Source organism: Pteronotus mesoamericanus, unplaced genomic scaffold, assembly GCF_021234165.1.
Source record: "Pteronotus mesoamericanus isolate MK-2021 breed Mesoamerican mustached bat unplaced genomic scaffold, CSHL_Meso_final scaffold_167, whole genome shotgun sequence".
Classification (NCBI taxonomy): Eukaryota; Metazoa; Chordata; class Mammalia; order Chiroptera; family Mormoopidae; genus Pteronotus; species Pteronotus mesoamericanus.
This window is the reverse complement of record NW_026555308.1, coordinates 10,249,472-10,276,486: the sequence shown is the minus strand read 5'-3', so window position 1 is coordinate 10,276,486 and position 27,015 is coordinate 10,249,472. Positions and strand designations below refer to the sequence as shown.

The 27,015-nt window shown below is 44.6% G+C and overlaps 1 protein-coding gene across 1 annotated transcript in view; it reads left to right on the top strand.

Moving 5' to 3' along the window:
- Positions 1-27,015, top strand: part of CPPED1 (calcineurin like phosphoesterase domain containing 1) — a 117,113-nt gene that overhangs the window by 77,209 nt on the left and 12,889 nt on the right. The window contains exon 3 of the mRNA XM_054589591.1: positions 3,077-3,499. Coding sequence (XP_054445566.1) covers positions 3,077-3,499 — 423 coding nt within the window. The remainder of the gene's footprint in view (positions 1-3,076; positions 3,500-27,015) is intronic.

Sequence of the window (27,015 nt, the reverse complement as noted above, 5' to 3'; positions counted from 1 at the left end):
TGATAACTGGGGCCTTTTAGATTTTGCCTCTGACTTTGAAAGAGCAGGGAGTATATTTGGAGTTTTAACTGTGCAACTTGTATTGGCTTTTCATTATATTGTGTATTTAAAGTCCCAAATGAGACCAGATATTTAGGGGCATAGCCACTGGTGCCAAAGTTCAGATTATAAAATGGAATCTTAAAGGAAAAAGAGGTAGTCTTTCTAAATAAGACCTTATCACGCATCTGACCCCCAGCAGCTCTAAACAGAAATGAACTGTCATTCCTTCCCCTGTGGGGCCTCGCCAGTACCAAAGGTAAATCTGCTTATAACTGTTCTGGAAGTTCTTTGTCCTTGGACATTTGAACAATGTCTTACATATACCACGTGCTTAGTAGTCTCCTGGTGAGTGTTCCATCATTGCGTATGTACACATCTTACAGTGGCACCAAGGTTGGCTTTAAGGAACATAAATACTGGAGCGATGATCACTTTCGGGGGGAAATAATTCGTGGAAGACTGTGGCCAACAGTAGCAAGTTCAGACAATGACAGACATTTACATATTTTCTCCTCTGTTTTCTTACACAAACAGGACAGAGCTTACACATAGTCACATGTCCGTTTTTTCATTCCATTTCTAGTATCACAGTCCTGTTCTAGTTTTCACTACCTCCTGCCCAAAAGCCACAAAATCGGCTCTCTGCCGGCCCCTCTCCCTCCATTCACCTCCTGCCAAGCCATCCCATCTGCCTGTGGCCAATGAGTCTATGAGGACAGAGTCCTAGCATGACAGCGCCCTGCCCAGAACACAGCAGGGCTCCCCCACCCCACTGCCTCCCTATCCTGTGCAGTGCAAGTGCACAGGGAGTCAGGGCATTACCTTCAGAGGGGCCCCTCCCCTTTAATCTAGGCCTGGGCCAGCCTTGCTGGGTCACCTTCCAGTCCGGGAACAGCCACACTGTGGGTGGGTCTGCAGTGACAGAAACCCAAACAAGACATCCTAAAAAGCTGCAAGCTTCTTGTGTGGTGGACCTTGAGCTTAGCTCTCCTGGTTTCCACAGTTACCAAAAGCTGATCCTGAAAGTCATACAGATATGGAGGGGACCCTTGGGAAAAGAAGAACAAAGTTGGAGAACTCACACTTCCTGATTTTAAACTTATTCGAAAGCTACAGTAATCAAAAAACTATGACACCGGCATCAGGATAGACACACAGATCAATGGAATAGAATTGAGAGTCCAGAGATAAACCCTCACATTCGGGGTCAATTGATTTCTGACCAGGTTGCCAAGACAGTTCAATAGGAAAAGGGTAGTCTTTGTAACAAATGGTGCTGGGGCAACTGGATATCCACATGCAAAGGAGTGGCTCTACCTCTTTTCTTTTTACTTATTTTATTAGGATTAAATATAAAACCATTTCAGTGACATGGAAATTCTCAACTTCTAGGCATCTGACAGCATATCTAAAAGTAAAGGAACATGCAAGCTGGCAGAATTTTGAGGAGAAATGGATAGATCTACAATTAAAGTGGCAACTTCACCAAGTCTTTCAGAAATTGGTAAAGATCCATAGGCTAAAAGTAAAGAATAATGTCATAGGAGATCTGCCTCATGCCATTAACAAGTGTGATTGAGTGGAATATGAGGAACTGCATATTCAAGTTAGAGAAGGCACATTTTTCATAAGCTCACATGGGAGGTTTAGAGAAACTGGCATAAACTTGACTGTAAAGGAAATCTCAACTACTGCTAATCTTTTTTTAGTAATAATTTCTTATATGGTTTTGTGTTTCTTTTATTTCTTTTCCGAGTTATTTCTACCTGTTCCTATTTCACCCCTACCTATTTTATAACCAACTAGGTGAGTTCCTCTATTTCTCCTTTATGATCTTTCTTAGCTGTAATTGCTTCATAAAGACTTTTTCGCTTTCTTTTTAATTCATGATGGAAATGAAATGTTGGGTATAATTTTCATCTGCTTATGGCAGCCTTTTTTCAGGTCAGTTTTCATTATCCTTTGGGCATTTGGGTTGCTCTTTTTCATCATTTTTCTTAGGCTGTCTTTGCACTATACTGAGCATATTCCTCGGGACTAACATGGTGCAGGACGTACGTCCTTTCCCTACTTCACTTTTCTCAGCAACGCTTCATAACAGTGGAGAGGGATTGGAAACATGGGAAACGGACTCTTAAGTTTGAAGGGAAGAATTTATGTGTCTTTGGCTCATAACCTGTCCCCACTAACTGAATCAGTGCCTTATACATAGTCTGCACTCAGTAATTATTTGTTGAATAAATTAGCACAGAAGGACTCAAAAAACAGATGTGTAACTGAAATGTTCATTTTAAAACTCAATTACTAAAGTTTTAATGCATTATCGTGAGAAATATGGAAGCCAGGGATCTGAGGGAGGAGGTCCCCACACACCACCTTTTTGCTAAATAATCATCTCCGTACTGAATCTGTATGCCAGGGGAGATACACTTAATAGGAAGAAGTTGAGCCCTTAAACTTTTACACACCACTAATGGAATATAAAATGCCTCCTTCTCTGTATGAGGTATGTTTGGCAAGATGTATGTGCCAGCTGATCAAGCCATTCAGGTTCTAAGAATTTTTCCTATAAAGGTGCTCACATAGTTTGCAAGGCCACGTGTATAATATTAAAAACTTCAGTTGGGGACTCAGGTTCAAAGCTGGGCCCACACACCACAGGGGTGCCCATCATGACCCACTGAGATGAGACAGAAGAGTTAAAACTATTTATATTTATTTTTCATGTAAATAAAAGATAGAACTCAAGCTGCACCATCATTTAATATTACAATGACTCTGCCATCATTCAGTCAGCAGCCTTGGGTCAGATGGCCACTGAGTCATTGAATTCCAAGGCATCCGGAGGGAAGGACAGATCCATCCAGGGAGGTAATGGTTCCCATCTCACTTGTTGATTTGCTCTTAGCATATGATTACTTCTGCAGTTTCCATGTGCTCAGTTGAATGGATCTCTACGTTATTTCCTCTTATTTTGTGTTAGTAAATGTATAAACAACCTGGCCATTAAAAGATGTGACCCTCACTTTTTCAGGGGCGCCCTGGCGGAAGGAGCAGACGGAGGACCTGCAGCGGGTGCTCAGGAACATGGACAGCGAGATCCCACTGGTCCTGGTCAGCGGCAACCATGACGTGGGCAACGCCCCCACCCCCGAGACCATCGCAGAGTTCCAGCAGACTTGGGGAGACGACTATTTCAGCTTCTGGGTCGGGGGCGTCCTGTTCCTTGTCCTCAACTCCCAGTTCCTTTTCAATGCCTCCAGGTGCCCTGCCTTGAAGCAGGCCCAGGACCAGTGGCTGGACCAGCAGCTGAGCACCGCCAGGCAGCAGAAGTGCCAGCATGCCATTGTCTTCCAGCACATCCCGCTGTTCCTCCAAAGCATCGACGAGGACGATGACTACTTCAACATCACCAAGACCGTTCGGAAGGAGATGGCAGACAAGTTCACCAAAGCAGGTAGTGGGTGGGATACCAGGTGTCTGGGTGAAAGAGTGGTCTCACGAAGAGGTTTCAGATCCTTCTTCTGCCCCTCTAAGCCCGGCAAAAGGGAGAGAGGATGAGTATATAGGCAGAACTAGGTTCTGATCCCAGCTCTGTCACTCTGGCTGTGAGGCCTTGGACAAGCAGCTCAGCCCTTCTGAACCTCCCTTCCTCATCTGTAAAATAGGAATAGAAGTAGCTCTCATAGGCTGGTTTTGAGGGTTAAGTGAGAAGAGGCTGTAAAGCATTAGAATTACCCCTCACCCACAAGTACTAAAGTTGGGGTAGCTCTCACAGCTGAGGATGGGGGCAGGGTCTGAGCGTAATAGCTTCTACCCCAGAAAAGGGAAGCTCCCGGGGCGCCTTTTCTCATTTTTCTGAGAAGCAGGAACTTGTCCAAGGGCAGAGGATCTTTAAGAGCCAAGCTTCACACTCCTTTAGACGTAAGGTGGGAAATCCTGGGGTGGGGCTGTAGGGGGCAGGCCCTGGGACCTCACTGGTGTTCCTTTAGAGTGGACAAAGTTCTCCAGAACCAGGAGAGAGAACTGGATTTGGGGTGATCTTATATTAAACGCATTTAGTCTCTTGTACATTTTGAACTGATCATGCATTTGACATGTGCATGCACACTCACACAAAAGTAAGACGCACCTTTTGTAGAGATCTCAGTTTCTGGTGGTGCTCTCTGTGGCACTAGCTCACACACCGCGTTTCTCCTGGTAGCACTTGCAGTATTCCCCTCATGAACAATGGAACCATCTGAGCTGATTCCCTGAAGTACCATGGCTTGGCAGGATTCCAATTCTGACAACTGTTGTGTTTCTTGTTTTGGGCCTAATCCCTCCTTTAATATCTTTCCAGAGTGTACTTCTTCAGACTTTTCTAAAATGTACATTTATTTGTTAGGGGATAAGGAGGGGGAGGTGGGCTAACCAAGTAGCAATCATTCATTAGAATTTGAAAAGAATCCTGACACTTTTCTTTTCATCTTTGAGTATTAAATGAGTTTGCATTTACTTGTGAAAAGTACAATAGGCCCTTCTGTGTTTCTGAGGCATTGTACAAAAAGCTGGCATAATTGGAGACATTTTCCAACTGTTCCATGGAGATGAAGTTAGAGAATTTCTATTAAGGGCCTTGAGATTTTGTACTGTGCTTGAGTTGGTGCAGAAAACCATTTTGATGACAAGGAAATAAAGTGTTGAGATGGCATCAGCACCACCATGGAGACTATTTTGTAACAGAGAATAATGTCAGAGAACATGTAATGCCACTGAAATGATTCCTTTCATAGCAAATATTCAATGATACAAATGCTGTCCCCATAGCTACTCTTTGTTCTCTAGTCTTGTCAGCTACAGTCTTGAGTGGCATGTGGTTCTGGGTTTCTCGTTGTAGGTTGGAGCACATGAGGACCCCTAGCAACCCCAGATATTAAGACCTGTAAGTATTTATAAAGAGAGAGCCCACAACTCTTAACAGGTCATCCTCAGAGAAGCCTGCTGCTCCCCTACCAGGAACCCCAGAGGGTGACATCATTATCTGGGACCCACCAGTCACCTCCGTTTTCAAGCCTGTACCCTTGTAGGCTCAGGATTTGTTTGCATCGCCAGAGGTGGTCTGTGTCTTGGAGGTGGATTCCACTTGCACTGGCTCACAGAAACTAATGTCTACCATAAGGTGCCAATAATTTAGGGCAAGACTGAAACCCTCCCCTCAGCCCCAGTAGCACAGCCCTGAGGGCAGAGTGACATGGGATCCCAAATTTTAATCAGGAAGTTGCTTGAAACAGAGTAGGGATCTGGGTTTCTTATTCCACTCTGAATGACATCAGGTTCTGGAACCCTGATGGACTCTCTCTAGTGGGGCCGCCTTGCCCAGGAAGACTCTAATATGTCATGTGCCTTTAATTCTACCTCCTTAATATCTCTCCAGCTTGTCCACTCCTTTAGGCAACCGTCGCCTCTCATCTGGGTCACAGCAGCAGTTCTGAACCGGTGCCCCTGCCCGACTCTTCACCGTTCCAGCCCGTCTCCACCTAGCAACCAGAGGGGCATGCAGCCCCTCCGCCCCTCACCCCGGGACAAGGCCAGCTCCTTACCTTTCCCCATCGCCTCTGCCTCATCCATGTGACCTGGCCAGTGCCTCCTCAGCTCTGACACCTTCAGTATGAGCTGTCCCCTGGCACTGTCCCACTTTTCAGCTTTCCTTGATCCCAGCATATTTGTACATCTTGACTTGTCTGACTCCCCCAGTAGACTCTTAGCTCCTTGCACACAGAGACACTGTTGTAGTCACCTCCTCGTTCAGGAGGCCCGGCTCAGGTCTCACCTCATAATGAATGCTTCATCAATATTTGTGGGATGAGTGAAGGACTGAAACTGACTCACACTCCTTCCCTCAGTGACCGCCTGGCAACAGGTCCTAGCTTTGGTGAGCACCACTTTATGCCAGGCATGCAGCAGACCAAGTCCGTGTGTCTGCAGAGCTCCAGGCACAGCCTTTCCGTGGTGTGTTCCGAGTGACATCACATGGCTTTCAAGTCCTTTGGTCTCGTGCATCTTTCTGCTCTGATCCACATGTGGGCTTTCCAGGTTCACTAAGCAGTCAGTTTCTCTCTCCACAAATAGCCCTCCATATTCCCACCAGACACCACCACCTTCATATGTGAGAAGGTGTCACCTTCTTGGCAACTGGCATTAGGATCTTCACCTAGACCTGCTTTTAAGGAAAACCAGAGAGGTAGGTGCCCTTCCTGTTAGTCACGTGTCAGTTTTAGTGGCTTAACCAAATCAGGCTCTTTGCTTAGTGGCCTTTCGAACACAGAACAAACCACAGGCAACATCAGGAAGAGACTGGATCAGATGTGGCCACAGCTCTGGCAGGCTGAGTAACTGCTTGGTTTGGAAGCTTCGGTAGGTGGGCTCTCATAGGGCAGGTATGCACCCGTGACTCAGTAATGCAAGGAGCTACGAGTCTACTGGGGGAGTCAGACAAGTCAAGATTGCTTGGGATTGCTTGGGTCGCAGCAATGTAATTTGAACTCATTTTGGAAAGCCAGAAATTCAAATGACATTTTGTAAAATTAATTAACTCAAAGACCATGATAAAATTGGGGGCGATGATGACAAGATGGTATTTAATACTGCCCTAGCTTTTTTCCTCCACAGCAGTATTATTCCCCAATACTGTTTCAGTCGCATTTATCTCCTTGTGTTAAAATGCCAGTACTCAAAAATATGTCAAAAGCTCATCAGAATATCCAGGGTAGCTTTTAATTATGATAATTGTGTTGTTATAAAATATCCTTTTAAAGAGCACATCCCTCCTCAAACCACCTTGGAGGTAAAACCCAGCTTCTTTCCAGCGAGCTTAATGAATAATTCTGAATCATTGTGTGGGATGAATAAATGATTTAATAACGAACATCAACAATCATCTCACATTGTTGCATTAATTTCTAAATGGGATGAGATAGGTGAGGAGGAGGGGTGTTACTATACAATGGGCCACCGTGTGTGTGGGGATGTGATCTCTGAATCAGGCCTGTGAGCTTCCCAGCTCAAGTTTCCCTAGAAACGGATGCATTCTGTTTCCCTTTCTGAAGCTCCGTAAAAAACCTTCTTTGTATGATATAAAACGTTGTCAATAGCCAGTGCAAATAAACAGTTATCAGGGCGGGACAGATGCACAGATTTGAAGCGGCACCCGTTATTTTCTGTCTTCATTTTGCTCTTTCTGCGGATAATCAATTCCATCACATCCACGGGATGTTGAAATTGGTTTTTCCCTTACTTCACCTGATACCTAGTTGGAGTTGCAAAGACAGATAGTAGATAATGAACTCTTGTCTGACCCTGGCCATTGTCTCCCTCCCATGTGCCTTCTTCAGCAGTTGGTTAATATGGGACCCAGCTAATGTGGATTCTAATCTAAACACTCAGTCTTAAAAAACAAAAGTCTAACTCTTTAACTGTTTGCCTTAATGTCTTGAGACCTTTTCTTTTCTCCTTTCTTCAGCAGGGAGATTAGCACTATGTAGTAGAGAGCCCAGAGCGAATTTGACAATTAAGAAAAATCCCAAAAAATGATCTTTCCTGGAAAAGTTAATGAGTAATTTCACAGAATTTTAGTTTCATCCCTAGTATTTATGCTTTAAAAACAGAAAAACAAAACAAAAGAAAAAAACTAGAGAGAGAGCGCTCTTAGCCCAAGGTCATGGCCTTAGAATTTTGAAGTTTTTAAGAACAAAAAAGTTAGGTTTCCAGGTTTCACTTTATAGGAAAAAGAAAACACCAAATCATACCCTAACATCTTACTACATTGTACTGAAATTATTTTATATCTGGGCTTTTTTCAGGGAGTAGGATCCCAGCTTTGTTTACCTCTTTAAGCCTAGCCCCTAGCCCAGACTTTCACATAGTAGCCTCTCAATATATTGATATTGGTTACATGGAACCGATTTAAACTTGATTCAAATCTATTTATCAGCAGAATCATAAGTAATGTCCATATTGCCTGTAGATAGGTGTTTACCAACTGACTTTTGAATGGGAAATGCATTACCTAGAGCAGGAATTGGCAAACTTGAAAACTTTTTGCTAAGGGTCAAAAATTGTGGACCACAGTCTCTGTAGCGACTACTCAACTCTGCCTTTGTCGCATGAAAGCAGCCACAGAGGATACATAAAGCAAAGAGGCGCGGCTGTATTCCAGTAAAACTTCATGTACAAAAGCAGGTGGTGGTCTTACAGGCCACAGTTTTCCCACTCTTGGCTTAGAGAAATGTTCCCATTGCAGTGCGTCGTTCTTGCTCTTCCCCGTGACCTTGTCCACACTGTGCATATGTTCACTTCCAGGATGCTGTGGTGACTTCACTGTGACAACTGCATGACTCACTGCCCAGAACTAGGCTCAGGTTCCTCTGTGGAGGGTGTGCCTGGATGAGGCCTGTCCCAATGGAGGCCCATGATGTAGTTGGAGGTGGGGGTGGAGGTGGAAGGGTACGTGGAGGTACTTAAAATCTAACACTTGAGTGTTTATTTTAAGATGTGTTAGGGGAAAACCTAGCTGATCAATTTAAAGAAAACTATTAGGTAAATAATAGTATGGCTAGTACGCAGATAAGGGAAAAATTATGAATTTGTTGCCAGAGTGACGTGTTCACATCGGTGGGATAGGCGACACCGTATTACACCAAGGGTGAGCAGACAGTCTTCGACTTTGAATAGACCTAGACTCAGACTCTTTGGTGCTACTCCCAGGTAAGTGGCTCCACGTGAGCTGCTGAACATCTTTCTGCTTTAGTTTTCTCACTTGTTAAATGGGGGTTGGTGTGACAGTCAAATAGAGTGAGGGGTGTATAAAAGCACTTAACCCCATGCCTGGAACACAGAGTGTGTTAGATAAAGGGTGGTTTGTTGTCATCATACACGTTGTGAGCTCCCAGCAGGTAAATTTGCTTTGGCAGGGTGTCTGGCTTTGTCCTTGAATTAGAGCAGGGCTTCTCGCCCCGGTGGGGCTGGCAGGTGCAGGCCGGATCTTGCGGGTGCACATGAAACTCTCCAGCAAGGACAGGCATGTTTGGGGACATGCCTGCAGTGTGCTAACATAACTTTATAAATTGAAAACTGAAGGAATTAGCAACTCTTTGTCATACAGACTGCAGTAAATGAAGCTACACAGAAAAGCTTTCTTGGCTCTTAGGAAGATAGAGTGGCAGGGAATCTGAGATTTTTCATGGTCGATGAGGACTGCATGTTATTTTTAGTTTTATCCAAAGGGCGTATTCGTTTAAAAGGTTGGAAAGCACAGAACTAGATGGAAAATTTCTGTGGAATTTAGTGATATAATTTGACTGCTGTTTTTTTGTTTGTTTGATTTTTAGATTTTTTTAAAGTTCATTTCTAGAGAGAAGGGAAGGGAGGGAGAAACAGAGGGAGAGAAACATCAACTGGTTGCTTCTCGTGTGCCCCCAACTGGGGACCTGGCCCGCAACCCAGGCGGTGCCCTGACTGGGAATCAAACCAGCAACCTTTCGGTTCACAGGCCAGCACTCAGCCCATTGAGCCACACCAGCCAGGGTGACTCTTTGTTTATTTTTTAAAGCACATACCTTGCCAATTAATGTGTTAGTAAACACACCTTTGAATGCATAACTTCGTAGTCCTATTTTTCTGAATCTAGCACATGTGTTCACAAATAAATGGCAGTCATCCTCTGATACCCTCTGTTTAAAATGCATTTGAAGCACTATCTTACTGGGTTTTTTTAAACCAACTTTTAAGTGAGAATTTGCAGTCCTTTTTTTAAGCACATGTGGAATCGGAGTTTCTGATATCAACCTCAGGAGATTACACTCTATTTTTTATTACTTGGCCTTGAGTTCATCTTGACATTCAGTTCAGCATAAAACATCATACTTTAGTCATTTGAAGTTTGTGTTTCATTCTTTATAAAACTAAATAAAAGACCAACTGCCGAAGCTACATCTGGTGCGAAGTGATGGATTACATTTCCCACTTCAGAGGTATCCTTAACAGTTGGGCTAATTAAAGCTAAAATCAAGTCCTGATGGTAAATATTTATAAATTGAGAATCTGGCATGTGTAAATGTGTGCTGCTGGTTCCCAAAGTTAAGTCAACATTCATTCATTTAACAGATAGCTTAGGCCTGGTACTAGACAATGAGGACAGGAATGAACAAAATGGACAGTGGTCCTTCTCCAGTGTTGTAGATCACACTTAAACTAAAACTTTTTTTAAAAACATGTTGAAAAAATCCTGTTGCAACCTTTAAAAAAGGAGCCTCAAGTGCATGGGAAACAGTGGTGCCTGTTTATCAAGTCAAAATAGTATATCCTCTCCTTTTAGGTCATGTTTTAAAAACAGCAATTAGTGTCATTTTCAAATGAGCAGTGGGATTCCTTTGTCAAATTGAAATATCCTAGCCATATCCAGTTAGCTCAGTTGGTTAGAACTTCATCCCAATAGGCCAAGGTTGTGGGTTCGATCTCCTGTCAGGGCACGTATAAGAATCAACCAATGAATGGATCAATAAGTGAAACAACAAATCGATGGTTTCCTCTCTCCCTCCCCTTCCTCCATCTCTCTAAAATCAATAAATAAAAAAAATTTTTTTTTTAAAAAGTGAAATATCCCTTGCTTAACTGAACACTCTTACTTCCTGTACTTGCTCAGGTTAGTTTGTATTTACTGGACTTGCTTTCACTTAAGAGGCACTGACCCCCACTATATTCCACAGTGTAAGTACAAGTTTAGGATATTGAGATATAAAATAAGCTAGAAACTGCTTTAGTTTTATTTTTCTATTTAACAAAAATGTTTGCATATTAATGATTTGTTTGGGAGTGAAAGAATGGCACCCATTTGGGTAAAGCCCCTGGCGCAGATGTGGCTCTTCATGCCCCTTGTCACACCCCAAGGACGCTCTGACCGTGTCAGCAGTATCGGTGAGGACACCAAGCACACAGTAGGAAGGAGCAGGTAGAAGAGGCCTTGTCTGGAGCACGTGGGGTGCTGCCCTAGCCGTGCGCCTGCAGCAGGGCCCCAATCAATGCCTGGGTCGGGTCTACACTTCTGGCTCCCTTGGGGGACTGTGACCTCATTTCTTCTGTGGTACCACTGAAAGAAGATAGCTAATAGAGCAGTTTTTCTCCTGAAAAAGGCTAACGGTTAACAAGCGTCTTGAGAGCCGTGGTTATAATGTTCAGTTTGATTCTTGCTCACATTACAGTCAGTGGCTGTCCTGATTGTCACCACAGCCTGCACGGCGACCCTACAGGATGTTGGCATTCTCTGCACTTCACTGACAAGCAAACTCAAGTCCTAGCGGCTGAATCACTTGTTCGGGTCACAAAGCTATGAAGCAGGGATCAGATAACAGACAATCTAACATCCTGTTACAGCATCAGTAGTGCTATTTAATATTATCCATCTTAATGTCATCAATATCATTATAAAAATATTTAAATGACAACATTAGATAAATTGATGTGTAAGAAACACATTTTCTCCTTTTCCACAAGCTTTTACCTCTGACCCACTGATGGGGTGCTGGGGGGTGCTTGGATTCCTTGCATTGGAATCCAAGTCTTTGTGACTGTGTTTTCTACCACAGCTCTGCCCACCGCACCGGGGAGCCATGTCCCAGCGACAGCCCCATCATGCGCCACGAGTGGGTGTCAAAAACCACAGGGAGCCACCTTCCTCGACTGTCAGTTTTACTTTATAAGCCATTTAAAACACAATTAACATTATATTAATATAACAATAATAATTACCACCTACTAAATTCTATACTTCAGGGACCGTTCTGATTTTATAGACAAGGAAACTGAGGCACAGAGAGACTAATCAGCTTACCCAGATTCACACAGTTCAGATGAGGCAGAGCTGGGCTCACATTAAGGGCTCTGACTCTGGGGCCTGGCTTCTTAACCACGTTGCTGTCGAGGTAATGAGTAGAGTGCGCGTTGGGTTTGGTGTCCACAGCAAGTGAAGAGGAGCCAGGCCAGCAGGTCCCATCTGCTCACCCACCACATCGACTTTCCACCTGCTCTTCTTAAGGGGCTGTCTCAGAGAAGCAGCTGGCCCAGCCAGCAGAGAGTCTTAGAATGGGAAGATCTGAAGGGGTCTGCAGAGTAAGGGTCCAGGGAGTTCGCCAGGCGTGGAATTCCCCTCTGGCCACAGCCACCAGTAGTTTTTCTTTCAGAGTAAGCCTCTGAGCTCATTCTTTCACTGTGAGTGTGTGAGTTGTGTCTCCTGTGGGCAAAGATGCTGTTTTTGGTTTTCCTGAAATAGGGCGGCATCTGTACCTCCTCCTACCTCACAGATCTCTGAAGGGCTGCCCCGGGGCCCAAGATCAGTTGGGCTCTTATCTGAGGATTATGAACCCCTGCAAAAGCTCACTTAAAAAAATGAGGACCATAGCTTATAGAAAAATAGTGGAAAAATAAAAATAAAGATTGATTTGAGACATTATCTTGATAAAAAGAGAACAATTATGCCAACCAGTTATTTCAGCTTGATAAAGTGGTGGTTGTTACTGCAACTATGCATCAAGTCCTAGAATGAACAAAGAACAAATCACATGTTGGCTTGCTTATCCTTGGCCAAAGTTGTCTAAAATAATTGTCTGACAGCATTCTGTACTTCACACTGGGCGCTAGCAGCGGCATCATGGAGGGTCATTTTTGTAAGAGAAAAAACTATTTGCAGGTTCATCAGTTTTACTAAGGGTCTCTTTCTGAATCCGTCAATAATCTGATTATTGCCCTTCTCAGGAACTAAAGTGTGTGTTTACTCTGCCAAAGCTTTATTTGTCAATGACTTCCCTATAATTCCACAGTTCCCCAGCGTCACTTTCTTGGCTTGGTGAAATTTTGTGTCTTCAGTATAATTAGTGATTTAACACAAAGTTACTTGTCTGCCTGGTTGCACAGATTGGGGTGTTTTGAGTTGGTGGCTTGGTTTATAAGCAATCCATTCATGAATGTTTTCTTGTTATTAAAAGGTTCCTTTCCATACAACTGAAATCATTTCATTTGAGCATTTTAGAAGCATATGTCATACATGTTATTATCTCAAGTCATTTTAACCACAAACCACAGGTAATTTGTACTACATTTCCATTATTGGACATTTAAGCTGTTTCCATTTCTTTTACATGATGAATATTGTTATCATGAATTTCTTCATGGACAAACAAGCCCAAATCTTAGAATGATTGTGGGAGCAAACGCCGTGGCCACCATCTTGTTTGTGCCCTGCCTTGCGCACACTCTGCTCTCCCTGATGCACACTTCCCCTCCTCTCCATGGTGCCCAGGCCTCTGCTTTGCCCTACTCCGCTGGAGCACAGGCGGCTCCCACTCTTCCTGGACTCCTGAGCAGCGGAGTGTCTTACTTTAGGACTTCCGGTCAGGGTGGAGGCATAGGTAAACACTGCTGGCCTCCTTGCACAACCCCAGCAAAAATAACAACTAAAATACCAACTATAACCCAGAATTGTCATAAAATCGAGCTGTATGGAAGCCTGACAACCAAGGAATTAAGGATATCACTTTTACATGGATAGGAGGGGTGTAAACACGGAGACACAGAACGAGTGGTCCCATACCCATGTGTGGTGGATAAAAATCAGGAGGGAGACCTCAGGAGCGAGGGATCCCTGCCCCACACCAGACCACCCAGCCCAGGGTTCCAGTGCCAGGAAGATAAATCCGTATAACTTCTGGCTATAAAATCCAGGGAGGGTTGGAGCAGCGGAAGAAACCGTGGGATTCACAGGAGTCTCCTCTTAAATGGCCCACAATGGACTTAGGACTTACGCAGACTCAGTCCCTCTGGGCTCCAGCAGAGGGGCAGCAGCTGGAAGGGCACTAGTGGCACACAGGGAGAAATCAAAGTGACTGGCATCAGTGTGAGTGCTTCCTGATGGACAACACTCCAGAGGCTAGGCAGCAGCATTGTCCCCTTTCTGAGCCCTCCCCTACACTGAGCCACAGGGCAGCAACACCATATGGGAGACACCATCAGCCTGGTTCATACAGGTTGCCCTGACCTGGCAATTACCTAAGGCTCTGCTCCATCCAATTTACCAGTGCGCTTTTCTACAATAGGCCATGCCACTAAGACAGGGCATCAAAGCAGCTCTACTTAATACATAGAAACAAACACAGAGATGCTGCCAAAATGAGGAGACAAGGAAATATGGCCCAAATGAAAGAACAAAACTCCAGAAAAAGAACTAAACAAAATAGAGATAAGCAAACGTACCAACATTTAAATCATAAGGGTGCTGGAAGGAATAGAGAAAGAGCAAGAAATTGAAAATTTACTCGAAAAGATAATGAAAGAAAACTTCCCTAATTTGGTGAAGGAAATAGACATACAGGTCCAGGAAGCACAGAGAGTTCCAAACAAGATGGATGCAAAGAGGCCCACTCCAAGAGACATCATAATTAAAATACTAAAGGTTAAAGAGAGAATCTTAAAAGCAACAAGAGAGAAGTAGAGAGTTACCTACAAAGGAATTCCCATAAAACTGTCAGCTGATTTCCCTAAAGAAACTTTGCAGGCTAGAAGGGACTGGCAACAAGTATTCAAAGTGATGAAAAGCAAGGACCTACAACTGAGATTACTCAACCCAGCAAAGCTGTCATTTAGAATTGAAGGACAGATAAAGTGCTTCCCAGACAAGGTAAAGCTAAAGGAGTTCATCATCAGCAAGCCATTATTATGGGAAATGTTAAAGGGGCTTATTTAAGAAAAAGAAGATCAAAACTAGGAACATTAAAATGGCAATAAATTTACAACTAACAATTGAATCTAAAAAACAAACTAAGCAAGCAGGCAGAACAGAAACAGAATCATAAGTATGGAGCTCATTTGGAGGGTTATCAGTTGGGAGGGGCAAGGGGGAGAATGGGGGAAAAGGTGCAGGGATTAAGAAGCACAAATTGGTAGGCACAAAATAGACATTGTGAGATTAAGAACCATATAAGAAATGGAGAAGCCAAAGAACTTATATGAACACCCCATGGGCATAAACTAAAGCTTGGGAAGGTGATTGCTAGACGGAATGGGGTGTACTGGGTGGAGGGGGGCAAAAGGGGAAAATTGGGACAACTCTAATAGCATAATCAGTAAAAAATACTGAAAAAAATTGCTTGTGCATTTTTAAGTTTATAAAATGAATGGCTGAAAGTGGTCTTGTTAAGGCTCAATGTTTGACGAGAATGATGCTCTGTGGAAGAGGTTCTGCATTTTCACTGGAACAGTTATTGGAGCTCCTGGCCACTGGGATGGGGAGCTTTGCTGACTGTTACATTCCCACATGCATTTGTGAACACTTACTGTGCATGCTGTCTGCATGTGGAAACTGGGGGACAAAGGTAATAATTATCAGTTCTGTCCTTAAGAAACTCAGAGTCTAGGGGGGAATGTCAGGAAAGGAACCAAAATCTTCCTATCAATGTGGAAGTCTTAGAAAGGGGATTTCATGGCACTTCAGAGAGTTTTTTCAATATTTAAATTCCTCTCTCTATAAATCACATTTGAAGATGCGTTATGACTTTGCTAGCTTACCTGTTGGATAGGGTTGTGGTTTCCCTGAAGAAGGTGTGAATAGTGTCACACTTGTTGCCATGGATGACCTCCACATCAAGGACATTTTATCCTTCTTTTCCTGTTTTCTTCCTTTCTTCTTCCTTAATTGTTTTTCTTTCCTTCCTTCCCTTACTTTAATTCACAATAGTCTTTACTTCATGGTTGTGTCCACATGAAATCATTCCATCAAATGTTTGCTTTGGGGACACCCATTCAGTTAATTTGGTAGATTTGGAGTTGCCTGTCCTGTGCCAAGCCCAGGTATCATGGCAAAGACCACTTTCGAGGGAAAGAAATCTTTTTTGGGCGATCGATTCATCAATACATGGAAGCATTGTGATCAGTGCCCTCGTTTCCTGTTTTCGGATCAGACTTATGGAATGGCCATTCTTAATCTTGTCAAGGTCACTGACCCTCCAGCCAGAGGTGTCCATTCCTCATAAAGGTAAAGCCAAGTGCCTCTGGGACAGCTGGGTGTGGTAAAAAGAACTTTGTAATTTTGTAAAAATTACATAATTTTATTTTTTTTCTCTTAAGAACTGTGAAAGCAGATCTTATAAGATGTTAATATTTGTTATCTGTGGGTGGTGGGAATATAAATGTTATATTGCTTTTTGGACTTATCTGACTCTTCTTAGTTTCTCAAGAAGTGAAAAAAAGAATAATGAAAAGAATCCCTTTAATGAGGTCTAGGTCAGGGGGTGACAGACTGTTTCTGCAAAGGGCCAGGTAGTAAATATTTTAGTTTCTGTGGGCCAGAGGCAAAATTGAAACTATTACATTGGTACTTGTATAAACCTAAATGTAGTGATTTAGTAATTTAAGAAGCATTCTTAACTCACATTCTTTGTGAGCAAACAGACAATAGGCTGTGGTTTGCTGACCCAGTGGTCTAGGTACTTAAGGTCAATCGTTGTTGACACATAGTTACGGATAACTGTTACAAAACCATTGATTTTAAAAAATGTACGCCACTTAGCACTTTCCACTTAATCTCATCTAGCCACAAGTGCAAGGCTACAATTGAAGGGAGAAAAAAATTTTTTTTTTGTTTCTGGTTGACCATGTTTTAGGTATTTTAATAACTCACACTCTACCCCTGAAGTGTGTTTTTTGTTTCTCACTTCTAAATTGCCTCCAAGTTGTCTCATAGACATGGCCTGAAGTTACGTGGCCTAAGAGACATCTTCCCCCGGCCCGTGCCACGGCACTGCCTGGGATCTGCACCTTGGTCCTGTTGAACACAAGCATCAGAAAGCAATTTCTCAAGCAGTGGAAAATGTCCAGAAGATCATTGACGAAACAACACCTCCATGGAATCCTACTGAATCCCACCCTGTCAAGGAAACCCTGGGACCTCTTAGAGAGCAGGCAACTCTATTATTTTGAAAGAGATCCCAAAGCCTGGCTTATATAGTTTTCAAAACCAAATTATTGGTCACCCATAAGGAGTTACTATTCTAAAATATACAGGATAGGATTAATTCCTTTTGGCTGTACCCAGCTCAGACAAGGAAGTCTATCGTCTCATGTGACTCGAAGGCTGGGCGGCTCAGGCTCACTGTAGAGCTAACTCAGAAACCAGGGCCTGGCCTTGATTCTGGCTCTCAGCTCCCCCTGTGGCCCTCCCCTTAGGTTGGACCTTCTCAGGTGGCTGCCACGGCTCTGGACATCACTTGCCAACCCCCAAAGGCAGAAAAGGGGACTTGTTAAACAGAACCTGTCCCAAGACACCTAGCAGGCGTCCTCCCACAGCTCCCTATTCAAACCTGGGCCACGGGCCCTTTCCCAGCCCTCTAGTGGCCACAGGAAGAGAATTGCTACAGCTGCTGCCTCGGTCCTGGTTCTGGGGATGAGATGAGGCCCAAGACCTCCCAGAGTGGGACATTTCCCAGAACAAAATCCGGATTCTTTGAGAAAAGAGAAAAAGGTGTGATACGGGGAAGCACCACCATTTCTCCCTGGCAAGGCAGAAAGAACCCCGTGCTCGCACCTTGTTTCAAAATCATTGCCAAAAAACACTGTGTTCCTGTGTGCAATAATGAGCCCGTGCCGGGATTTTAACCACATCATCTCTGAGGCCCACAGCAACTCCGTGAGGGATCCGTTATCACATGCTTTTTAAAACTGAGGAAATGAATGTTTAGGGAGGTAAAGCAACTTATCATGAAGCATTAAAGTATCAGACAGGATTCAAAATCAGTGCTCATTCCACTCTGACTTTCACCCATCAGGAGGCCTGATGTTACCCCACAAGAGGGTGACACCTAAAGCACGTGGTGATTCTTTTGCAATTTCAGAAAATATTGGAACTCTTCTTTCCTTAGAAAATATTGGCAGAAAAGAGAGATACGAGTTTGTCCCCTGGGACAGCTAATAAAAATGGAGCTTATGAGTTGCCACAAGTTTCATATATCCATTCATCCATCCATTCATTTTTCCAACAGACTTTTTTAGAGCAGCAGCTATACCGTTCATTCTGGAGATAGACATGCAGTTAAATAGATTTGGTCTCTGCCTTCACAGACCAGTAGAAGACACCAAGGTGGGAGCAAGAAATTGTAGGACAAAAGTAGAGGAATGTCCAATGATCAGGAGGAAGGTGGATCCATTTGATCCAGCTTGGCCGGGGCTGTTTTCCCTGAGGAGAGGAACCAGCAGGGTCTGGATGGATGAATACCGTATTGTGCTGTGTATAATGTGCTCCTGGGTGTAATGCACACCCATGTTTTGGGCCCAGACTTTTAGGGGGAAAAAAATCCATCATTTTAATTCAATTTTTTACTTATTTATTTATTTTTATTTTTTTATTGTTCAATTACAGTTGTCCCCATTTTCCCCCCTTTACTCTCCCCTGCCCTACCCACCCCCACCTCCCCCATCAGCCCTCCCCCAACCCCCGTTGTCTTTGTCTCTGGGTCCTTTATATGTGTTCCTTGACAGCCCTTCCCCTTTATTTATTTACATTTAGAAACCAAACTGATTATCATATTCCAGGGTATTATTTTGCATACAGATATCATTATTACTTTCTAGAGTTACACTTTTAACGCATAAGCATAAACAAAAGAATTAAAAACATTTATGTAGATACGGAATTAGTACTACCCATGTGTAACGCGCATCCTTATTTTTTCCCTCAAAAATTTGGGCAAAAACGTGTGCATTATACATGACAAAGTACGGTAAGAGTTCATCACGCAGATGTGGGCAGGAAGAGGACAGTCAGGCACAGAGCTGAGTGTGGGCTGAGACTAGAGCCGCACTGCAGCCCAGCGTGCACTGGGGCTGGCAGCGAGGCCACTCAGTGATGAGAGTGGGGTTCAGGTATTTGATGACATGGCACAGGGGCCAAATTGGCCCCCAGGGCGGTTGGGAAGCATGACAAAGTTTTTCGTGGGTAAGTGGCACAGTTGGGTTTTGCATTTTAGAAAGACAGCCTTGCTCAGTATGTCCAGGATGCATTTTCTCTTCCTTCCCTAGTTTTGTTCAGGGCAGCAGTAAGAAAGGCTGAAAACACTTCTCTTCAGATGTGGTTACAGCTACATGTGGTCTTGTGACCCAGTCCTGGAATTGCACAAGTAGGCCTACCAGGAAAGCTTTTTATTGGCCCTTCCCTCATCTTTCTGCTTGGAATTTGGATACAATGCCTGGAGGCCCAGCAGCCGTTTTGCAGTCTTGAGGACAGAGCCACAAGCTGAGGGTGGCAGAGCAGAAAGCAGGAGTCTGATCCTTCAGCAGTTGCATCCACCCTGGCTGCCCACCTCCTTTCTTTCTATGGGATGAAGCAGCAACCATAAATAAGCACAAATATACCTTTTACTGGTTTAAGCCACTGACAGATGAATGTCCTGACACATCCGGGGATAGAAAGGAGGGCAGACAAAGACACAAAGACCGCCCTGAGGATGAAGAGCAGAGAGGGCTATGAGTGAGTTCAGGCAGGAAAACCAACGGGACGCATGGCCCAGGAAGAGAAAGGGAGCCTGGAGCCTGCATTACCTGGTGACGGTGCCTGCTGGCCCAGGGATGTCCGGAGGCGAGGTCCTCGAAGCAGTCCAAGAGCTACGTCTGGCTGGAGATGATTCAGAACCTGGGCAGGTGGGATAGCTGACGTTAGGACAAAGGCTGTGGCCATCATCCAGTGCGCAGGGAAGGGCCCCTTCTAAAGGGCTGTGGAAAGCATGCTATTTTGGCGAATGCTGTGCTCTTTAAGGAATCTCTGCCTGCTTAGAATCTCTCTTTCCCCAGTTATTAAAATGACTTTCCCGTTTGGATGCCTACAGCACTCTCTCCCGGGACCTCCCTGGCTCAAGTCCCACGAGAGCCCTTTTTCCCTAGTAAATTTCATCTTCAACACAGCAGAACTCTCCCTTCCGTGACTCGCCGCCACCCTGTCTACCTCCCTCGAGTATTTTTGGACAGATTTCCAATTTGATACATGAACATGCCATCAGTCAAAACAATCTTTTTAATGAGCCTCTTGTGCTGACAGCTGTGTTTAAGGTAGGCCATGGAAAACAGGAATGGAAATCTAGAAAATTGTCCACTCTGCATGGAAACCTTAATGTGTGTGCCCCACACTCCATGTCCTGAAGAGATTATGAATAGCAAAAAAGATGTAATTTGTGCAAATGAAAAAAAGATCTCTTAGGTACTTAGAAAAGGATGAAAGGAAGGTATAATTATTGAGCGCTGCCTTAGTATGTCACACGCAGCTTCCTGCTCATGGCCTTGTGCACTGCTGAGTCTCACTTGAATTTCTCAGTCACCTGAGGGGTGGTTGAGTTTACTTCTACTTCCAGGTGAGGGAACTAAATCTCAGAGAGGCTGGTGGACAGGTGCACTCACACAGCTTGGCTGTGGCGGCCTGAGTTCCAAGCTCGTGTTGTAACTGAACAAACCGGGTCTTGTGCGTGTGGTGCCTTGACGCATGGCCCAACAAATAGTGTTGAGGGAAGCAGGTTATGTACAGGATTCCACCCTCAGTGGGGCCGGGAGCGCTCCTGCTCGGAGCCTGTTCTCCCAGGAGACCCAGCGCTTCCCTTGCTCCCCACCAGACTATAAGCCAGAAACGTGCTCGTAAGTTCTCTGTATCCTTATCTGTTTCTAAGCTGATGGCGCCCACAGTCCTCCATCCCCTCTGGAATCTGTACGTGTGGAGTTCGGAGTTACCATCCTCTCGCAGCGGCTCTTTCCTTCAGGGTCTGGGGTGTGCTGTCCTCAGCGTCCATGCAGTGGTTCAGGAAAACATGTGGCGTGTTACACTGGATCATGGTGGAGTCCAGGGAGGCACATGCCCCAAGAAAGTGGCTTCTCTCTACGTCCTTCAAAGAAGCAAAAGTCTACACTGTAGAACCCGGTGACTATTCAGCATTCCAGGCATCTTCCACTAATCCGTGGCTGGTATGACAGGTTCCTGCACGGCCCCATTAGCTTGGCCGGATCCCCACGAAAGCTCGCTCAGCCCTCTCCGTACACCCCCTCCTCAGCCTGCATGGCTGCCTTCCTCACTATCCCAGGCCGCGTGGCCCAGCCTCCTTACTTCATGGCTCCTTCCTCTTGGCCGCTCCCTACTTTCTCAGCCCTCGTGGCAGACCAGCCCCCTTCTCTTTCAGCCCGCCCTGATTTTAAATGCTGACCCAGAACTTCCTGCATGACTCGTACCCGGCCTCTCATGCAATGAGCTGCTTTTGTCAGTATCCCTGTATCTGTTCCGTGCTTTCGGCTGCCATCGTTCGTCAGGGCAAGGGTACCCTGTGACGTGGGCGCCTCTCAGGCAGGCTCTGTGTAAGTTCCCACCAGCTACCTCACGAGTCACTCCGTGCTCTGAAGGTCACATACACCTTTTGCCTGGGGTGGTAGCACAACTGTGACCTAGCTATTAACTTGCCATTTTTATAAAAACTATATTAAAAATGCTGTCTCCTCCTTTTCCCCCACCCCCCAACCATGGGCTGTGGGGAATATGTTCAGGGACTCCTGCTCTGCACCCCATTACAGGGTCACCTGACCCCTACCCTAAGCTGCCACTGCTTTTCTGGCAGCCAAATATTAATCTAATAGAATACCCCCTCCTCTGCCATACGCACACAGGTTTTGAATTTCCAAGTCATCAGGAAAGGAGAATATTAAATGTAAAAGTTGAGCATAGTCTCCCATGTAGGAAAGAATAAAGGGGAGAAAGTGAAGGTTGCAGGAGCATAATTAATCCCTGAGTCCCTGGTGGGGTGCTCCTCTGCGCAGCAGCCAAGGCTTGCCAGGCCCCGAAGATGAATAACTTCCCAGCAGCACCGCTCTGTCCCCAGGGTTGTGGGAGAGCACCCGTACTCCCGAGGGGGAAGGCTGGTGTCCTTTACAGTCAGCGGGGTGCAGGGTGCGGTGGTGGAAGTGGAAACATCACATTGTAAACAGGAGCCAGGCCTCTCCTGACTGCCTGCCGGTGCTGGCGTGAATCGCTCCCTGTCCCTCGTCTTTGGGACTTGGGCTGCAGAACCACTTCCATCTTCATGAAACTGAAAATGCGCAGCCCTGACCCACCTCTGCCATCACCAACTGGAGCTTCGCCCCCCTCTCCCACCTTACTGTAGTTTCCATTAAGGGGGAGCCTCGAGAGGGAAGAATTTAATTTTTGATTATTATTTACATGAGACAAGAAAAGTGTAACTTAAATGTTTTTTTTAAGGGTTGAAATTCGGGGAATCGTTTTTTTTGAAAAGAAAGAAAAGGGATTTCTTCTGGTTATAGAATATGACCTGGCCTTGGGTCTCAGTCATTTCACCAACTGGGCCATTACTTCCTACCCAAGCAAAACATTAAAAAAGGAAAGAAAAATAGGAAAAGAGAGAATCTCAAGAGGTGGCTGTGAATTCTTAACACAAGCCAGTTGTTGCACATCACAGGGACTAGACATCTGAACAAATGCCCGAGGTGACCGGATGTTGGTGTGTTTGCACCCACGGGAGGAGAGGCATGAGCTCCTGTCCCCAGCAGTGGCGCAGCCTCGGGCCGCCGGGCCCCCGGATAAGGAAGCCCTCATCAGCCTTCCGTGGCCGCCTGAGCCTTTCAGAAGGCCGGGACTCAGCTCCTATATGGGGTCATGGGCCCCTCCCCGCAGGTCATGTCCCACAGAAGCAGGGCTCCTTGATTCAGGTGCTTCACAGCCTGAGCTGCTTCTCATGCTAATGATCCTGCAGCAAACAGGAACAGATGCTCCTCCCCTGAGACCTGGCCGCCCTGCTGGCCATGGACTCTTTCCCCACAGCGTGGTCCCTGCCCCAGGTCCTGGGGCTCCCTCAGAAGCTGCACTCACTCTGCGTGTCCCCATCTTCCCGAGCAGTCCCTGAAGGGCTGAAATCTCTGAACCCACCTGACCTCCCAGAGTAAAATACAGAATAACCATCTGACAGCCTAGATTTTACATACCAGAAATACAGTTTTGAGGATTTTACAGGGTAGCTCTGTATGTCCTGAGTGGAACAATTAAATGATATAGTGTTGAAAGAATGAGAGCAAATTGCAAATCCATAGACAGCATATCTCATTTTGTGAAATTCCATGTGTTTGTGCATATGTGTATTTCTATAGACCTATAGTTAATACCTGTATTATTAGTACAGACATTTAAATTACCTGGATAATGTACATTGAACTCTTAAAATGGGAAGGGATTTCTCCCCCCTGCCTTTTGTTATGCTCTGTATTTTTACATTTGATTTTATTATTTAGCAAACATGCATTGTTTTTTTTCTTTTAACTTTTTATTCATGAATATTTTTAAGCTTACAGAAAAGCTACAAGCAAAAAGAACACCTATACATACATATATATATATATATATATATATATATATATATATATATATGCTTTACTCAGATTTATTTGGCATTTTACCCCATTACTTTACTTTTTTATTATTTGTGAGAGATAACTGCAAATATATATGTTTTTCCTGATCTGAGGGTCAGTTGCATGCATCATGTGTGTTTTCTTATCTTCCCTTTTTTGTTACACAAAAGGAAGGCTATTGTATATGTCTTTCTTGCATTTATTCACATATTTTTTTAGCACTCATTCCACATCATTCATGACAATCTTCCTCATTCTTTACAGCTGCACTATGTGTACCATAGTTAATTCAACTCTTTTCCTGAAGTATGCCTGACTTTTGAAGGCAGAAAGGCAATAAAAATAAATAGTGGGAGGAAAATGTAAAAGCCACTGAAAAGAGTGAGCTGAAGCTCTAATAGAAAGTCTTTGTTCTTTTTATTTATTTTTATTGGTTAAGGACAGTCTTTAACTTTTTTTCTTGTTAATAAACTTAAATTCTATTGTTGACCCTGTTGCAGATGTCCCCCATTTCCCCCACTTTGCCCACCTAAACCTAGCCCTTCCCCTTTCCCCTGGCCTTCACCCCACTATTGTCTGTGTCCGTGGGTGCGTCTGGGAGAAGTCAGGGGGCCGGGCCCCCTCAGGTGGCCTCTGCCTCTGCAAACAGAGTAACAGGGAACAGGAGGTCCAGTTGACCTTAGGGCAGGATACCTGAAAGCAGAACCCGAGAAGGGATGGGGGACAAGTTGGGGGGCCTCTAGGGAGCAGGGAAGTGAGGATGTAGGACAGGGCAGGAAACAAAGCTAAGCTCGGATATGTGCTCAGCCTGGGGGGCTTCGGCCTCACCCAGCCAGAGCTCCAGAGCACAATCACACCACAGAGGTGGTACTGCCTTGAGGCAGGGGGCCAATTCCCTCAGCCCCCATGTACAATAATCCATAGGAATGCAGAAGAATTTAAAATAATGCATGGAATTAGGTTTATTCATGGTGCCTGGCTTGTAGGTCTTCAACAAATGATAGCAATTACTATTCCTGTTGTGGTCATTATTCCCTTTTTTGCTTTTTTCCACCCATAACAATTTTATTGACATGCCTACCAGTAATATGCCACTCAATTCACTTATTTAAAGTGTACAATTCAGTGATTTTTGGTATATTCACAGAATTGTGCATACGTCACCACAGTCAACTGTGGAATATTTTCATGACCCTGCAAAGAAACCCTCTCTTTAGCAATCACTCCTGCATTTCCTCCCAACCTCCTCCCTTTCTCTTTGCCCTGTTACTTTTTATTTTTTAAAAGATTTTATTTGTTATTTATTTTTAGAGGGGAAGGGAGGGAGAAACATCAGTGCGTGGTTGCCTCTCATGCACCCCCTATTGGGGACCTGGCCCACAACCCAGGCATGTGCCCTGACTGGGACTCAAACCAGTGACCCCTTGTTTTGCATGCCGGCACTCAATCCACTGAGCCACACCAGCCAGGGCATTTTTACCTTTTTTGATATAGCCACTAGAAAATTTAAAGTATCATGCAAGACTACATTTTATTTCCTTGAACTGTGTTACTCGCTAAGGCTCTTTCCACTTTATCCTGTCTCTCTAAAGGACAAATAGAAAGTTAATTCAACAGCATATATTTTCACTGATTGAGTGTAAACTATATGCTGGTTAAATTTATAGTTTTTCTTACTGGTGCATGTGTTTACTCTAAATCCATTAGCTATTTTCAAGCAAAAATTGTCAGCAAGCAATTCTTTTTAGCATTTCAGGTCTGAATGACATTTTTAAATGGAAGGAAGGATGCGGACCCTCTCAGATTAAAGGAGATAAACTGGTAGGTCGATGGTCTCTTTCTGACCATCACAACACATGTTCTTGTTCATAGAATAATTGACCGATTTTGTATTCATTAAAGCCTTGTTCTCTGTTGGGCAAATACACTTGTCTTCTCTGGTTGGAATAGCAGTTTTATAAAGTAAACCACAAATAACTGTTTACTTTATTTTTGAGAGGCACAGAAACTTCTAATTTTTTGAAGAATCAAGAAATCATGACTGAACTTTGATCTCCCAAATGTATTTTTTTTTCAGATGCTATGCTTTTTTCCCCCCAGTCACTAGGGGTTACTCTCCTCCCTTTTTTGTAAATAAAGTTTTATCGGATTGCAGTCACACCCATGTGTTTACTCACTTTCTGGGGCTGCTTCCATGCTCCAAGGAAGGCAGCGTTGGAATAGTTGCAGCAGAGATCCCATGCCCTAAAATATTTACTGCCTGGCCCTTGACAGAAAATGTTTGCAGGCCCCAGGTCAATTAAGTTACAAATGATCCTTGAAAATGTCTTTAATATCCCATTTAACTTAGCAGGAATGGTGTGGGGGCGGGGGTGTTGAATGGGTGAGAGTCAAACTGGAAGCGTTAGGATGCTCTGATGCTGACCACGCGAATTAAAGGCAGACGCGCACCCGAGCTTGGCACTTAGGTCCACCTCCATCTAAGCCAGTCTGGCCTTGCCCTCTGGCCTCGCCTCCCCTGCCCTCCACCTGAGCCAGAATCTGACCTGGGACTCTGATACTGTCACCCACTCGTCCCTGGGAAATACACATAAGAATTTCATGTTGGATGTCTGGTGAGGGTTCAGAAGGCTAAAGAGGAAATAAATACCTGTGTGGAGGCAGCCAGTCAGCAGGAGCCTCGAAGCCGGAGCCATTGTTGTTGTTTAGTTCCTGCAGCTTCCTAAACGCACCTGACTCTTGTTCTTTGCTCATATGTCCCGTTCGTGATGTGCCTGTATTTTACTTCCATTTGCTGGGTGTTGTGGTTGAGAGCACTGGCTCTGGGTTCAGACCCCAGCCTGCCACTTCCAGGCTGAGGCACGCAAAGCTGGGATAAGAGCCATGCCTTCTTCATTGTTATTGAGTGACTTAAAAACATGTAAAGTGCTGAGAACAATGTGTGACAAATAGTGAGTACTCCATAAATATTACTTATTATTTGTTATTATCACCATAATCATGATTCTACTTCAAGTCCCAGGTCTGACACAAGCAAAAAACCAGAATAAGTTAGGGATGTATTTAGGTCAAAGCCCACCCACCACCCCAGGAAGCTCACTGGCTGGGCCTGCGGTGCCATGATCTTGGCACTTTGTACCTCTGGTGGGTAGACAGAGCAGCTGCTTTGGGGTCAGCCTGATCCAGGTACACATTCTAGCTATGTGACCCAGGACAAGTTACTTAACTTCTCAGTGCCTCAATCCCTTACCTGTAAAGGGGTGTGAAGAATGTTTCCCTCATGGGGGTCTTCTTGAGGCTTAACCGAGATGATACGTATTCAAAGTGTTCAGCTCAGAGTGGGTGTTCAGTAAATAAAGCGCTGCTAAGCCCTGTTATTGTTACTTTCTGTATTTATTATGAATAGCTCTTTTTATTACTGTTGTGATGTCGGTGAGCCTTAAGCTCTCCATTGCTGGGAATGGTCAATCTGGGTGCCCCACTGTGCTCCAGCAACACCTGGCACCAAGGGGG